At 40.4% G+C, this 14,734-nt stretch overlaps 1 protein-coding gene across 1 annotated transcript; it reads left to right on the top strand.

Annotated features, from left to right (window-relative positions):
- The first annotated feature begins 226 nt into the window (after positions 1 to 226).
- Positions 227 to 867, top strand: LOC111525009 (uncharacterized protein C11orf98-like). Its single transcript, XM_031934960.1, has one exon. The coding sequence runs from the start codon at positions 268 to 270 to the stop codon at positions 637 to 639; it is 372 nt and encodes a 123-aa protein (XP_031790820.1). The 5' UTR covers positions 227 to 267; the 3' UTR covers positions 640 to 867.
- Positions 868 to 14,734: the final 13,867 nt, after the last annotated feature.

Here is a 14,734-nt window from a genome sequence, read left to right as displayed (position 1 = left end):
TTAATTCAATAGATGTGTTAACATCTCCCACTATGTATGTTTGTGGCTCTTTTCAAGTCTCTCAATTTTCACTTTCTGTATTTAAAGCTATGTAATTGGGTTACAAGTTCAGAATTATTATAACTTTTTCTGAATTATACTTTTGCAAATTATTAATGACCTTCATACCTAATGTTACTTTTTAGTGTCTATTTCATATATTTCTTCTTAAAAATATGTCATGTTGGAGCGGAAGTACGCACCGTGAACTGGCATGGCATCGCAGCTATGGGAGCTCCCGGGGGAAAGATCAACCGGCCCCGAACGGAGCTGAAGAAGCAGCCGTTCAAACGCCGGGGGGTGCTGAATCGGGAGCGGCGTCTGAGGCACCAGGTGGTCGGGGCTGTGATAGACCAAGGGCTGATCACGCGGCACCACCTCAAGAAGCGGGCGTCCAGTGCACGTGCCAACATTACTCTGTCAGGGAAGAAGCTCAGAAAACTCCTCCAGCAGATCCGGCTTGCCCAGAAAGAGAAGGCAGCCATGGAAGTGGAAGCCCCTTCAAAGCCAGCCAGGACTAGTGAACCACAGCTCAAAAGGCAAAAGAAGACAAAAGCTCCCCAGGATGTAGAAATGAAGGGCCGTGAAGATGAGAGCTAAACCTCTTCCAGTAGAAGATTCTCAACTGGAGCCAGCCTTCAGACTCAGTGGTTGTTTTAGAGGACTTTGACAAAAGCATTGCCCCTTTTCACTCTCCAGGTTTCCTCCTACCTAATGGCCTACTGACCTCCCCTAGAGGGATGTCTTTGGGAGGGAAGAAGGTACAGAAGAAAGATTGGCGAAGGGCCTGTCTAGCAACTCCATTTGTAATAAAGCCCTAGCAATCTGGAAAAAAAAAAATGTCATGTTTTGTTTTATAACATAAAATTAATTGACTTTTACTATTTAAAAAGTATCTTAGTAAAAAACTATTTTTGACTTACAAATGCCTTTGAGAAAAATAAAAATTAAATTCCAACACTCAGAAATTAGACTTTTATATCTATTATTTCATATCTTTTTCTATTCATACATATAATGAATGTATATACATTTATAAAATGTACATATACCACATTTAATTTACACATATAAGTTATATATATGTATTATATATAATTTTTTAAACAAAATGAGATTATACCATATGTAGCATTTTACACCTGTCTTTCTTCATTTGACAACATCCATCTTTCCACATTTATGTTCATGATTTTCTTGCTCAAAATCAGCAAGTAGTGGCTGGACACAGTAATCCCAGGACTTTGGGAGGTTGAGGCAAGCAGATCACATCATGAGGTCAGCAGTTCAGGACCAGCCTGACCAACATGGTGAAACCCCATCTCTACCAAAATATACAAAAATTAGCTGGGTGTGGTGGCATGCACCTGTAATCCCAGCTACACGGGGGGCCGAGGCAGGAGAATCACTTGAACCCGGGAGGCAGAGGTTGCAGTAAGCTGAGGTTGCACCATTGCACTATACAGCCTGGGTGACAGACCTAGACTCTGTCATAAATAAATAAATAAATAAATATCAGCAACTAATTCAGGCTCACACATTGTATCTGGTGATATACTTCAGAAGAAAGAAAGAATAAAGCAAATAGTATAATAAATTCTAATATATCCATCAATCCACTTCAGAAGAGTATATCAGAAGAAAATTTTGCAATATGTGACTAGGGTAAGATGAGAACAAATCACAAAATAATATATGATTTCCCAAACGGATTAGATTTTTATGAAAAAAGTTTTCTAAATTAAGAAAAGCATGTAGAAACGTGGAATCTTATCATGAGCTGAACATAACTTCCCACAATATCCAATTACATCTCTAATTGGAACCTGGGGAATGATTAGTTCTCTAAGCCCCTATTATCCTCAATCAGTCTATCACTCCCCTGTGACATTTCTGAAATCTCCCATCAGCCCAAAGTGCATTGTTCAATGGCAGCTAAGTTCACGTTCTTGGTCAATGAGACGTACCTGAGATAACGAGGCGTTTGTCCTTACATTCTTGTATATATACTTGGATGTTGCAAAACACTCTACTATTCAGAATTTTTATTTTTAATTTACTTTTTAAGGTGTTCTAAGGTCAGATGTTCTGTTTCTACACTACTGAGATGTACCTAAGACACTGGTACCCAAAACCTCTTTCTTGAAAGGTAAGAAGTAAACAGAATCCCAGGAATATTACTTTTTTTTTTTTTTTTTTTTTTTTTTTTGAGATAGAGTCTCGCTCTGTTGCCCAGATTGGAGTGCAGTGGCACGATCTCGGCTCACTGCAAGCTCTGCCTCCCGGGTTCACGCTGTTCTCCTGCCTCAGCCTCCCGAGTAGCTGGGACTACAGGTGTGCGCCACCACGCCTGGCTAATTTTTTGTATTGTTAGTAGAGACGGGGCTTCACCTTGTTGGCCAGGATGGTCTCGATCTCCTGACCTCGTGATCCACCCACCTTGGCCTCCCAAAGTGCTCGGATTACAGGAGTGAGCCATCACACCTGGCCTGGAATATAACTTTTTAGTGTCTATTTTATATATTTATTTTTTTAAAAAAAACCTGTCATGTTTTACTTTATAAATAGAGGAAAATTCTATTATTCACAAATTTCTTTCAGGAAAAATCACTTAAATACTTCAGGAAAATTACACTTTTATTTTTAAAAATCTTATTATATATGATGACTAGTACTATCTTGAGTATGTTTTCCATGATTACTTGCATTACTCAGTGTGCTGAGATGTATATACAGATTGACAGTCAGTCAAAGTGCTGCTGCCAATATTGGTGATTTTTGGAGATTTCGATGAAGACATCTTTTAAGGTCATGAGTTCAAACTGAATGCTCCAAATGAGCACATTATGCTTCTATTTTTATAGCAAGAAGTTTCATTGGTAAGACTTTCTAAGGCGTTGTCACACAAAATTTTCTTAATAATGTTAAGAGTGGGGAAGGAATTAAAGTGAATGATTTTAACTCTTGCAAAGTTATCTTAAAATTTTACCTAAAATTACACAAAATAAATAAAATGTTACAGAGAATAGTGCATTAAATGGCATAAAATTAGATGGAGACACACCCAGTATAATTACCATAAATGACTAATTTCTCCCATTGAAGCATAGTCTTTCAGACAGGTTTTCAAAAAATCTAGTATTGACAATCTTAAAATACAGAAAAATTTTAAAGTTAAATGAGAACAATCATGATTGAAATATTCATCATTAAATAATGTCAGACTTGCTTTCACACAATGATGTTTCCTCACCCAGAACATGGTAAGTGTCCAATACATGCTTTTGGGCTGACACACTGAATGAATAAATGCATGAATGAAGGAATGCATGATGAATAAAATAGCACTATGATCTAAGAAGGAAGTTTTCCAGGAAGAGTGAGGCTTGAACTTAGATATCAAGCAATAGAATAACAGGACTTGCTAGAGAGAAGTATGGGGAAGGCGAGCGCCCCTATATCCTGAAAAACATTAAGTCCCAAAAGTAGATGGCTTGAACCGGAAGGCTGTCTTGGTGGAACACAGTTGAGGAGACCATCACAGTGGTTACGGGAGAATATGAGCTGTGTGGAAAAATCCGTCATGACTGGGCCTAGCAGTTTATAGTTCATTAAGGAAAACGAGTGAAAGCGATCTAGTAACAGAGAAGACATATCTAATGTAAAGTCAGAACGAAAGCAGTGGTTCACACGATGTGGTCCCCAGATCAGCAGCATCAGCATCTCCTGGGAATTTGTTAGAAACGTAATTCAGGGGCCTCGCTCCAAACATCATGAATCAGACATTTTGAAGGGGACCCAGTAATCTTTTTTAACAAGCCCTCTAAGTAATTCTGATGAACTCAAAAATTTGAGAGCCACTATTTTAAAGTATTTGTCTTTTATCACAGTTTACTCACTGTGTGCCATACAGTGGTGCTCGTAACACTTGTTGAATAAATGAGCAAATAAAAGAATAAGAAATTAGTGAATATGGTAAAACATGTAAAACAGTTGTATATTTTAAATAGGAAACGCTGTAAGCTTCAATCAAGTAAGAATGCATTCAGCACTTATTTTGGAGGAAAACATGTAGCATGGAAAAGATAAGACATGTAAAGCACGTTCCTTACCAGGAAGAAACTTGAATACAGTCAAGAAAAGATAAGACATTTCAGGAGATGAGTAGCCCAGTGAGACAGCATATGATAATGCCACTTGGTATAGGAAATAAGCTTCATCTGGAAACCATCATTCTTAGCAAACTATCACAAGAACAGAAAACCAAACACCACATGTTCTCACTCATAGGTAGGAACTGAACAATGAGATCACTTGGACTCAGGAAGGGGAACATCACACACCGGGGCCTATCATGGGGAGGGGGAAGGGGGGAGGGATTGCATTGGGAGTTATACCTGACATAAATGATGAATTGATGGGTGCTGACGAGTTGATGGGTGCAGCACACCAACATGGCACAAGTATACATATGTAACAAACCTGCATGCTATGCACATGTACCCTAGAACTTAAAGTATAATTTAAAAAAAAGAAAATAAGCTTCATTTCTTTGCCCTGTAGACCTGATTGAAAGTTTCGGTTTGAGCAAACTACCTATGGCATAGGTTAAAATGGGGAGCCTTGCAGGGTAAAGGAAGGAAGTGTAAACTGAGGAAGGGTCTGCACCTGTAAGGAAGGAAGACATGTAGGAAGACATGCTAGATGAAGGGAGCAGAGTGTAGAAAATTATGACCAAAGAAAATCTGGGCTGAGGTTGTAAAACTATAAACGAGCAAGTTTTGTTAGATTGGAAGGAAGGCTTGTGTAAAGGAAGAATTAGAAAGTGACACATTATATTGAGACTACATTTGAGAGCTCCAAATTAATAGAAAAAGAGCTCCCACCTGATCCTTCAGGCACATGGTTTGGAAAAAGAAACAAAATAATGAAAATGTAAGTTTTATTGTTTACATCTTAAAATGTTGGAGATGTTCAGCCAACAGCAGAATAGTTTTAGGTTCGCTATGTATCCTTCCTCTCCTCTCCCACAATCCTCTAGACTTACAATTTTGCAGTCGTAACAAGAGTAATCCTTTTGTTGAATTCCATTAGCATTTCAGGGGATACTTTCTTTATTTCAAATTCATCATCAGTTGGTGATCTTCACTCTTAGGCTCCATTCTTTGTCCTCTAGACTTGATGCCTGGAAATCAATTGTCTGGAAAGCACAGAGATGCTGATGGCAGTTGTATTATGGGAAACTCTAAAATTCTGTGAAGTGAAAACTGCTTTAAAGGAGTGAATATTCTTTCTCCTATATTGCTTTTTGTGAGTCCAATTGTTGTATATCAGATTCTTTAAGTAATACCAGAAGGAAAGTTAAAAGCAGTCCACGCTTCATTCAAACACAGATTGTGATTTGCACAAGATTTACAGACGAATTAACTTGTCTTAAATGACTCACTATTCCACTCCCACCAGTGCTCAATTATTTTTCGGTATAATAAATACAGCCCGCAATAGAGGATTCAGAAGCACAAATCCACTTTGAGCAGTTGCTGACTCAAAAAAAAAAAAAAAAAAAAGAAAACAGTGACATCTGCAGAATGAAGAAAAATTAGATTTAGATGATTCCATTGTTGTAGAAGAAAGCACTACAGGATGACAGACAACTATTTAGAAACCTATTTAATGCCTTTCAAAGCCACCATGCCCAGCTAATTTTTTGTATTTTTAGTAGAGACGGGGTTTCACCATGTTAGCCAGGATGGTCTCGATCTCCTGACCTCGTGATCCGCCTGCCTCGGCCTCCCAAAGTGCTGGGATTACAAGTGTGAGCCACCGTGCCTGGCTGAATCTTCTCTTATTTCTTAATCTAAGAAGAAGTTTGTCAATTTTGTTGATTCTTTTTAAGAACTGACTTGCTTATATTAATTTTCTCTACTGTTTTTCTATTCTTAATTTCATTTATCTCTAATTTTTATTATTTCCTTTCTATTCTAGCTTTGGTTTCATTTTTTTCTTAAGTTCCTTAATATATAAAGTTAGACTATTCTTTTGAGATCATCCTTCTCTTTTAATGTAAGCATTCAAAGCTATAAATTTCCTCTTAGCATTGCTTTGGATTCATTCCATAAGTTTTGGTATGTTGTTTTCTTGTTTTTGCCTCAAGATATTCTCTAATTTCCCTTGTGATTTCTTGTTTGACCCATTGTTGTTTAGGACTGTGTTGTTTAATGTCCATATATTTATGAACCTTCCAGCACTTGCATGAAATATTCATTGCCAAAAAAGTGGCCAACTAAAAGTATTATACACAACAAGACTGTCCCTCAAAAATAAAGAAAAATTAAGACTTTCCCTGACAAGTCAAAGCTAAGGGAGTTTCTTAACATTAGACCTGCTCAAGAAAAAATGCTAAAGAGATCCCACCTACTGGTGAGGCTGAGGCGGGATTATTACTTGAGCCAAAGGGCTCAAGGCTATCGTGAGACCCTGTCTCTAAAAAACATTTTAAAAAGTCAAAAATAAATGTTTAAAAACATGATACAAAAAACAATTAACAAAATGGCAGTAGTAAGTCCTTCCCTAGCAGTAATAACTTTATAGATGGATTACACTCCCTAAGCAAGACATAATTTGGATAAATGGATTTTTAAAAATTCAATGATATGCTGTCTACAGGAGATGCACTTTAGAAACAATAACATGCATAAGCTGAAAGTGAGAATTTTAAAAATCCTAAACTTCTAGTTTTCTAAAAAAAAAAAAAAGAAAAGAAAAGCTGGGGTCTCACTTTGTTGCCTAGGCTGGAGTGCAATAGCATGATCATAGCTCACTGGTGCCTTGAATTCCTGGGCTCATGGGATCCTCTTGCCTCAACCTCCTGAATAGCAGGGACTATAGGCATGCACTGCCATGCCCAGCTAGTTTTAAAATTTTTTTTATGGAAATGGTATCTCATCATCTTGCCCAGGCTGGTCTGAAACTCTGGGGCTCAAGTGATCCTCCCTCTTTGGCCTACCGTAGTGCCGTAGTGCTAGGATTACAGGCATAAGCCACCTCTCCCAGCCTCTTCTAGTTTTAAGAGATGCTAATGCCTCTAATGATTATTTGACAACATCATTGTGAAGAAACTAGTAACATAATTCAAATTAAAATACAAGATGTAATATTCCAAATGAACACTCTAAAGATAGACAGTGAGATAAATGAGATAAGATGCTGAACCAACGAAAATAACATGCATAAACTGAAAGTGAGAATTTTAAAAATCCTAAACTTCTAGTTTTCTAAAAAAAAAAGAAAGAAAAGCTGGGGTCTCACTTTGTTGCCTAGGCTGGAGTGCAATAGATCCTAAACTTCTAGTTTTCTAAAAAAAAAAATTTTAAGACTTCAATAAGTAAACGAAGATTCTTCAGATTTATTTCAAATGGCAATTCCCATAGCAGATACTTATCATGTATTTATTGGATAAATACTTATGTTTATGTATGACTCTGTATATGTCTAAATAGTCTTGATCTAGTTACAAAGTTGTGGCTGAAAACTGAACAGGCAGACATGATCAACTAACCTCTGTCATTCCATACTAAATAAATGCAGCAGATTTTCCTAAACTCCTTCCAAAAGATATATTTCATTAGACAAATCCATGAACTATAGACAACTTCAATTATTTTAAAAATAGGCCAGGTGCAGTGACTCACGCCTGTAATCCCAGCACTTTAGGAGGCCGAGGCAGGTGGGTCACGAGGTCAGGAGATGGAGACTATCCTGGTTAACACGGTGAAACCCCGTCTCTACTAAAAATACAAAAAACTAGCCGGGCCTGGTGGCGGCGCCTGTAGTCCCAGCTACTCGGGAGGCTGAGGCAGGAGAATGGCGGGAACCCGGGAGGCGGAGCTTGCAGTGAGCCGAGATCGCACCACTCACTCCAGCCTGGGGGACAGAGCGAGACTCCGTCTCAAAAAAATAAATAAAAATAAAAATCTCACTCTTGATATTGAGATGGAAAATGACATATGTTGTTTGTTTCTTGATTGAATTGATTCTCAACAATGTAACTTAGGTGCTACTCAAAAACTGGTTTATACATCTATATTTTGATCCTGTTTTCTTTTTTATTCTAATAGAATCAACTTGATTTTTTTTTTTTTTTTTGATGTCAGAATACACCAGACATCAGAATTCAACCTAATACTATGGCATAGAGGCCAAGTTTAAGCTTCCAAGAAGGACACATTTCCAATAACAAATTTTAGTTTTGATTTTGAAGTTCAATGTGATTAACATGATCAATCTCAACTCTTCATCCTTAGAGCAAAGCCTCTGCCTCAACTTCATCTCTTCATCTTAGAAATAAATATAATGATGGTCATATTCCTGCTTTTTCTGTACAAACTAGTGGCAAATACAAAGATATTTACTGCTCAGCAATTATTCACAACATCGCATTGCTGACTCACATTAGGTTGTCCCAGAAGAGGCCTTTAACAATTTTTTCCAGAAACAATTCCTTTACCTGAAAACTGTGACAAAAATAGTGGGAATTTCAAACACTGTGGCAAGGTAAAAAGGGACGTACTTGTATGCAGACAATTTGACTAGTTCTTGCAAAACCAAAGGAGCGCACGACTGACTGTAATTACCTCAGTACGAAGATAATTTTAAGTTTTTTTAACATGTATTTTCAAGTAATAGCAAATCTCATTGTCCGTTGAAGGAAAGTATTTCAGAACTTATAGAGAGAGCAGATCCTGGGCCGTACATCAATGAGCTTCATTTTTCAGCTTTAACTTTCAAATTAGATTTTTGCTTGAGTTGGCAGCAGGGCAATTGAGTTGCAAACCAAGTTTTATGAAAAAAGGAGTTTTAAAATTATTTTATATATAAAGAATTCATGCCTCGAGGATTTACGCCACAGAGTTTCTTCAGAAAATTTAAAGAAGTTCTTTCTTTCTCCTATGAATATATATACAAAGTTGTTTCCCAAGGCTAAGTAAAAGACAGCATTTGGGGAAAGAAAAGCTCATAACCTGATGACTTTCTGTCCTAAGAGAGGCGGAAGGAGGAGGAGGGAAGAGACAGAGATAGAGAAGTCAGGCATAGGCGTATCAGCCCCACCACCCTCGACATCCAATTCTGTGGTAAGCGGCACGCTTTGTAGGAAAAGCCTCAATATCAGAGTTGGCGGCCTGTTTCCCTTGGCAAACACAGGGGAGGGGCCTAATGCCACAGGGCTGCTTCCTACCTTACAGCAAGAGATGGCTCAGAGGCAGCACCCAGAGGAAAGAAGCAAGCAGCAATGATGAGGTAGTGTTGCTGTCCCCAGGTCCTGTGTGCCAAGTTCAGGAGACAGAATTCTGCAGTAACTTCAAGTGTGATGCTATCAGGATTGCAGGGACACCATCAGAGGTATGGGTTCAAAGCCAGGAAAGCCAGTTTTCAATTTGCCTTATAGAACAAAACCCAACTCTATGCTATATATAAGAGACAACCTAAAACGAAGTGATTCAGAAGTGTTACAAACAAAGGAATAGGTAGAGGCATGCCAGGAACGTGGAAATAATCAGAAAATAAAAGAAGTAATCCAGATATCAGATGAAGTAGAATTCAAGACAGAAACACTACATGTGAGGACAAAGTCACATTGTTTTGTTTTGTTTTTTTTTTGAAATGACATCTCACTCTGTTGCCCAGGCTGGAGTGCAGTGGTACGATCTCGACTCACTGCAACCTCCGCCTCCTGGGTTCAAGCGATTCTCATGCCTCAGCCTCCCGAGTAGCCGGGATTACAGGCGCCCGCCACCAGGCCTGGCTACTTTTTGTATTTTTAGTAGAGAGGGGGTTTCACCACGTTGGCCCGTCTGGTCTTGAACTCCTGACCTCAAGTGATCCACCCACATCGACCTCCCAAAGTGCTGGGATTACAGGCGTGAGCCACTGAGCCCAGCAGAAGGCGTTTTTTTTTTTTTTTTTTTTGTGGGGGGGGGGGGATGAAGTCTTGCCCTGCTGCCCAGGCTGGAGTGCAGTGGCGCCATCTCGGCTCACTGCAAGCTCCCGCGAAAGGCGTATTTTAATGGTAAAAACCATAATGCACACTTGGAAGATAACTTTTAGGAAAATTAATGAACCAAATAACATCAGCAATCACCTTTATGATGCAAAAACTATGGGAGATTCAAGGAGACAAAGAAACAGAACACACTCGTAACAGGAGACAGCCCGGTTTCGGGCCTGGCGCTGGGCTGCCCGTCTTTAGTTTCACTTCCTTGTTTTTTCTTAAAACAGGCACTGAATATAAAACAGTATAAAACAATATGAGAGGGTCTCTCTCTTCCCTCACTTTCACAGGAAAATTCTACCAAACCTTTAAGGCCCAAAGAGTTTCAATACTCTATACGCTGTTCAAGAACATTTTAAATGAAGAAAACTTTTCTAATACATTTGTGAAACAAGTGTAACATTAATACCTATACTAAATAAGAATAACCAAATTACAAAGCAGTGCAACTGATATTGATGTAAATAAGAAAAAATTAGAGACTAGTACACCATGGCTCAATGGGAATCACAAGAATGCAAGATTGGCTCACTATGAACAAAACCGTTCATGACTTACTACCAGTTCTAAGAAGAAACACATGAGTTATCTCCAACATGTTGGCAAAGCCTTTGAAAAAGTTCAACACACCTTCTTGATGAAAACTCTTGAGGAAACAGGAATTAATAGATGCTTTCTTACTATAAACACACATACAGGTCTTAGTCGTCGTAAAGGCAGCATTTTACTTGATAGAGAAACACTGGAGGTGTTGACAGTAAGATCAAAACAAAGCAAGCAGTTCAGGCTGGATCCCCGCGTGTGAAGAGGCTGCAGCCAGCCTCACTCCAGGTCTGTGCTCTTCAGATCTCAGCCCTCTGCTCCTACCCACCAGGCCACCGCCTCAGCTCCTGATCAGGCTGCCAAGTCCTCGTCTTGGACGATATCCTCATTGTCCCAGTGGGGCAGGTCACTTTGCCCTCACCGTGGGGACCCCCCGTCTTCCTCCCTATCAAGTCCAACAGCCTCAGGCTCCTTCAGCTATCTGGACCATACTTGGCCAGGAGCTCTGGAAGTAAATAAGGGAATTTCAGCCTTTACTAGACACCACAGGAACGGTGGTTAGTGGAGCAGAGCTCATTTCTGGTTTATCTGCTATCTGTCTATTTATCTTCTTGTTTTTTTTTAAGACAGAGTCTCACTCTGTCGCCCAGGCTGGAGTGCAGTGGTGCGACCTCGGCTCACTGCAGCCTCCCCCTTCTCGTGGATTCAAGTGATCCTCCTACCTCAGCCCCCTTCCCCTGAGTACCTGGGACCCCAGGCGCTTACCACCACACCCGGATCATTTTTGTGTTTTTGTATAGACGGGGCTTCTCCATGTTGGTCAGGCTGATCTCAAACTCCTAACCTCGAGTGATCCACCTGCCTCAACCTCCCAAAGTGCTGGGATTACAGGCCTGAGCCACGGTGCCCAGGCTGCTTATCCTTTTTAACCAACTCTCTGGCACCATACAGACTGGCAGCGTGCTGTCTGAGGAGGATTCACTAAGGGGAGGAGGATTCACTAGGGGATGGTCCTTTCCCCAGCCAACGCCCCAAACAGGCAGGAAGCAAAGCTCCTCGCCACCAAACTGTTTTCATCAAACCCGTCTTAGTGGTTTCACTGTGACTCCATTCTCCCTCACCCCAGAGATTTTAACCTTGAGAAGGTAGATATCAATGTATTTTTCTCCTTTCTTGTTCTGTTCTCTGGATCCTCACCACAGCAGTTGAAGGCAGCTTTGCTGTGACTACGTCTCTCCTATCTCTCCTATTTTCTTTGATACTCTCCACCCCTTGGCTGAATAAGAAGTCACATGTTCCAGACTAAAGGTCAACAGGACTGTAGTGAAAGGCTGGGACGGGGAGCTGGGTTACCAAAATTAAGAAATACCATCGAGGCTGGGCATGGTGGTTCACACTGGTAATCCCAACACTTTGGGAGGGTGAGGCGAGCGGATCACCTGTGGTCAGGAGTTCGAGACCAGCCTGGCCAACATGGTGCAACCCCATCTCTACTAAAAATACAAAAATAAGTCAGGCATGGTGGTGCGCACCTGTAATCCCAGCTAGTCTACTTGGGAGGTTGCGGCAGGAGAATCGCTGGAACCTGGGAAGCAAAGACTGCAGTGAGCCGAGATCGCACCACTGCACTCCAGCCTGAGCGACAGAGCATGACTCCGTCTCTAAAAAAGTAAGTAAGTAAATAAATAAATAAATAAATACCATTGAAAACACTGAAATATCTCCGTTGTACAAAAGAAAACAGTCTCGGCTTCATACTGTGACATAACTGTGAGGATCTAAAGTCTGGAAAAGACTGAGATGTAAGAGAGGGCCATGCTGCCTCCAGCTGCAGAGGAGTACAGGTACTCCTCAAGTAATGAACATGCATAAAAACAGGCAATGTCACTGATTTTTGTCTAGAGTGACTAAATTTGGTGCATGAGAGGATCATAGAAGAGGCAGTTTCACAACACAGAATATGAATGGCAGAGCTGCCAGAAGAAACCCCAGCCAACACAACTGTGGGAATTGTGGTTGCGGCCCAGAATGTCCATGGTTGGAACATAAAGTGTGTTATTAACTTTACACACTTTACTTTGGTTAAAGTAATAAAAATTAAAATTTGGGAAAAAGATAAGTAGGGGAATATATAAAAGGGTTGATTATCTTCATGGGATGGAGCTAATAATATAAAGTTGAAACCTGTAATTAAAAAATAATAAGTTTAATCCTTAATGTTTTTCAAAATCTTTTTGTTTCTTTGAAAGGTATCTCATAAGAACCAAAATTTCGGGGCTGGGTGCAGTGGCTCACGCCTGTAATCCCAGCACTTTGGGAGGCCGAGGTGGGTGGGTCACGAGGTCAGGAGATCGAGAGTATCCTGGCTAGCATCCTGGCTAACATGGTGAAACCCCAACTCCACTAAAAATACAAAAAATTAGCCGGGCGTGGTGGCAGGCGCCTGTAGTCCCAGCTACTCAGGAGGCTGAGGCAGGAGAGTGGCATGAACCCAGGAGGCAGAGCTTGCAGTGAGCCGAGATCATGCCAATAGACTCAAGCCTGGGTGACAGAGGGAGACTCCGTCTCAAAAAAAAAAAAAAAAAAAAGAGAGAGAGAACAAAAGAGAGAACCAAAATTTCCTGAAACTCAATATATGTCATATTTTCACTTAGGTTTTCTTTCTTTTGTATTTGAATAAAAATGAATTTAATACTTTTTAAAATTTAAGGAGTAATATCTTTGTAAATTACTTCTGTTTCTTTTCTATAAGAGAGAGATTGAGCATTTCCAAAATACTGACGATGGCCGGGCGCAGTGGCTCACGCCTGTAATCCCAACACTTTGGGAGGCTGAGAAGGGCGGATCACCTAAGGTCAGGAGTTCAAGACCAGCCTGACCAACATGGAGAAACGCCATCTCTACTGAAAATACAAAATTAGCCAGGCGTGGTGGCACACGCCTGTAATCCCAGCTACTCGGGAGGCTGAGGCAGGAGAATCTCTTGAACCCAGGAGGCGGAGGTTGCAATGAGCTGAGATCACGGATTGTGCCATTGCACTCCAGCCTGGGCAACAAGAGTGAAACTCCGTCTCAAAAAAAAAAAAAAAAAATACTGATGATAGTTATTTTGGGCTACAGAATTTATAGGATGTTTAAATCTTTTAACTGTTTTTTATTTTTAAATATTTTGTAATAAACAATAATTAGGCCGGGAGCAGTGGCTCAGGCCTATAATCCCAGCACTTTGGGAAGCTGAGGCAGGCAGATCGCCTGAGGTCAGGAGTTCAAGACCAGTCTGGCCAACATGGTGAAACCCCTTCTCTACTAAAAATACAAAAATTAGCCAGAATTAGCCAGGTGTGGTGGCGGGCACCTGTGATCCCAGCTGCTCGGGAGGCTGAGGCAGGAGAATGGCTTGAACCCGGGAGGCAGAGGTTGTAGGGAGCCAAGATTGTGCCATTGTGCTCCAGCCTGAGTGACAAAAGCAAGACTTTGCCTCAAAAAAAAAAAAAAAGAATTAGTTTGACAAAATTTAAAGGATATATTGTAATCAAGTGAAATTTTCTTTTTTTTTTTTTTTTTGAGACGGAGTCTCGCTCTGTTGCCCAGGCTGGAGTGCAGTGGCCGGATCTCAGCTCACTGCAAGCTCCACCTCCTGGGTTCACGCCATTCTCCTGCCTCAGCCTCCCGAGTAGCTGGGACTACAGGCGCCCGCCACCTCACCCGGCTAGTTTTTTGTATTTTTTAGTAGAGACGGGGTTTCACCGTGTTAGCCAGGATGGTCTCGATCTCCTGACCTCGTGATCCGCCCGTCTCGGCCTCCCAAAGTGCTGGGATTACAGGCTTGAGCCACCACGCCCGGCCTCAAGTGAAATTTTCTAAAGTTAATAATATTAGTTGCAGTTAAGATACAATTTAACTGCCCATCATTAGAGTTAAAAAGCTTTGCTCTGCAAAAGACCCTGCAAAGAGGGTAAAAGGACATGCTACAAAGCTGGGAGAAACAAAAAATTCCCTATTATCATTATCATGTATATACTGACAAAGGACTTATATCTAGAATATAGAAAGAACTCTCAAAATTCAACAGTTAAAAAAAATCAAATTAAAAAATAAGCAAAA

The sequence above is a fragment of the Piliocolobus tephrosceles genome, chromosome X (genome assembly GCF_002776525.5).
Source record: "Piliocolobus tephrosceles isolate RC106 chromosome X, ASM277652v3, whole genome shotgun sequence".
NCBI lineage: Eukaryota > Metazoa > Chordata > Mammalia > Primates > Cercopithecidae > Piliocolobus > Piliocolobus tephrosceles.
This window is presented reverse-complemented; position numbering and strand designations above follow the sequence as displayed.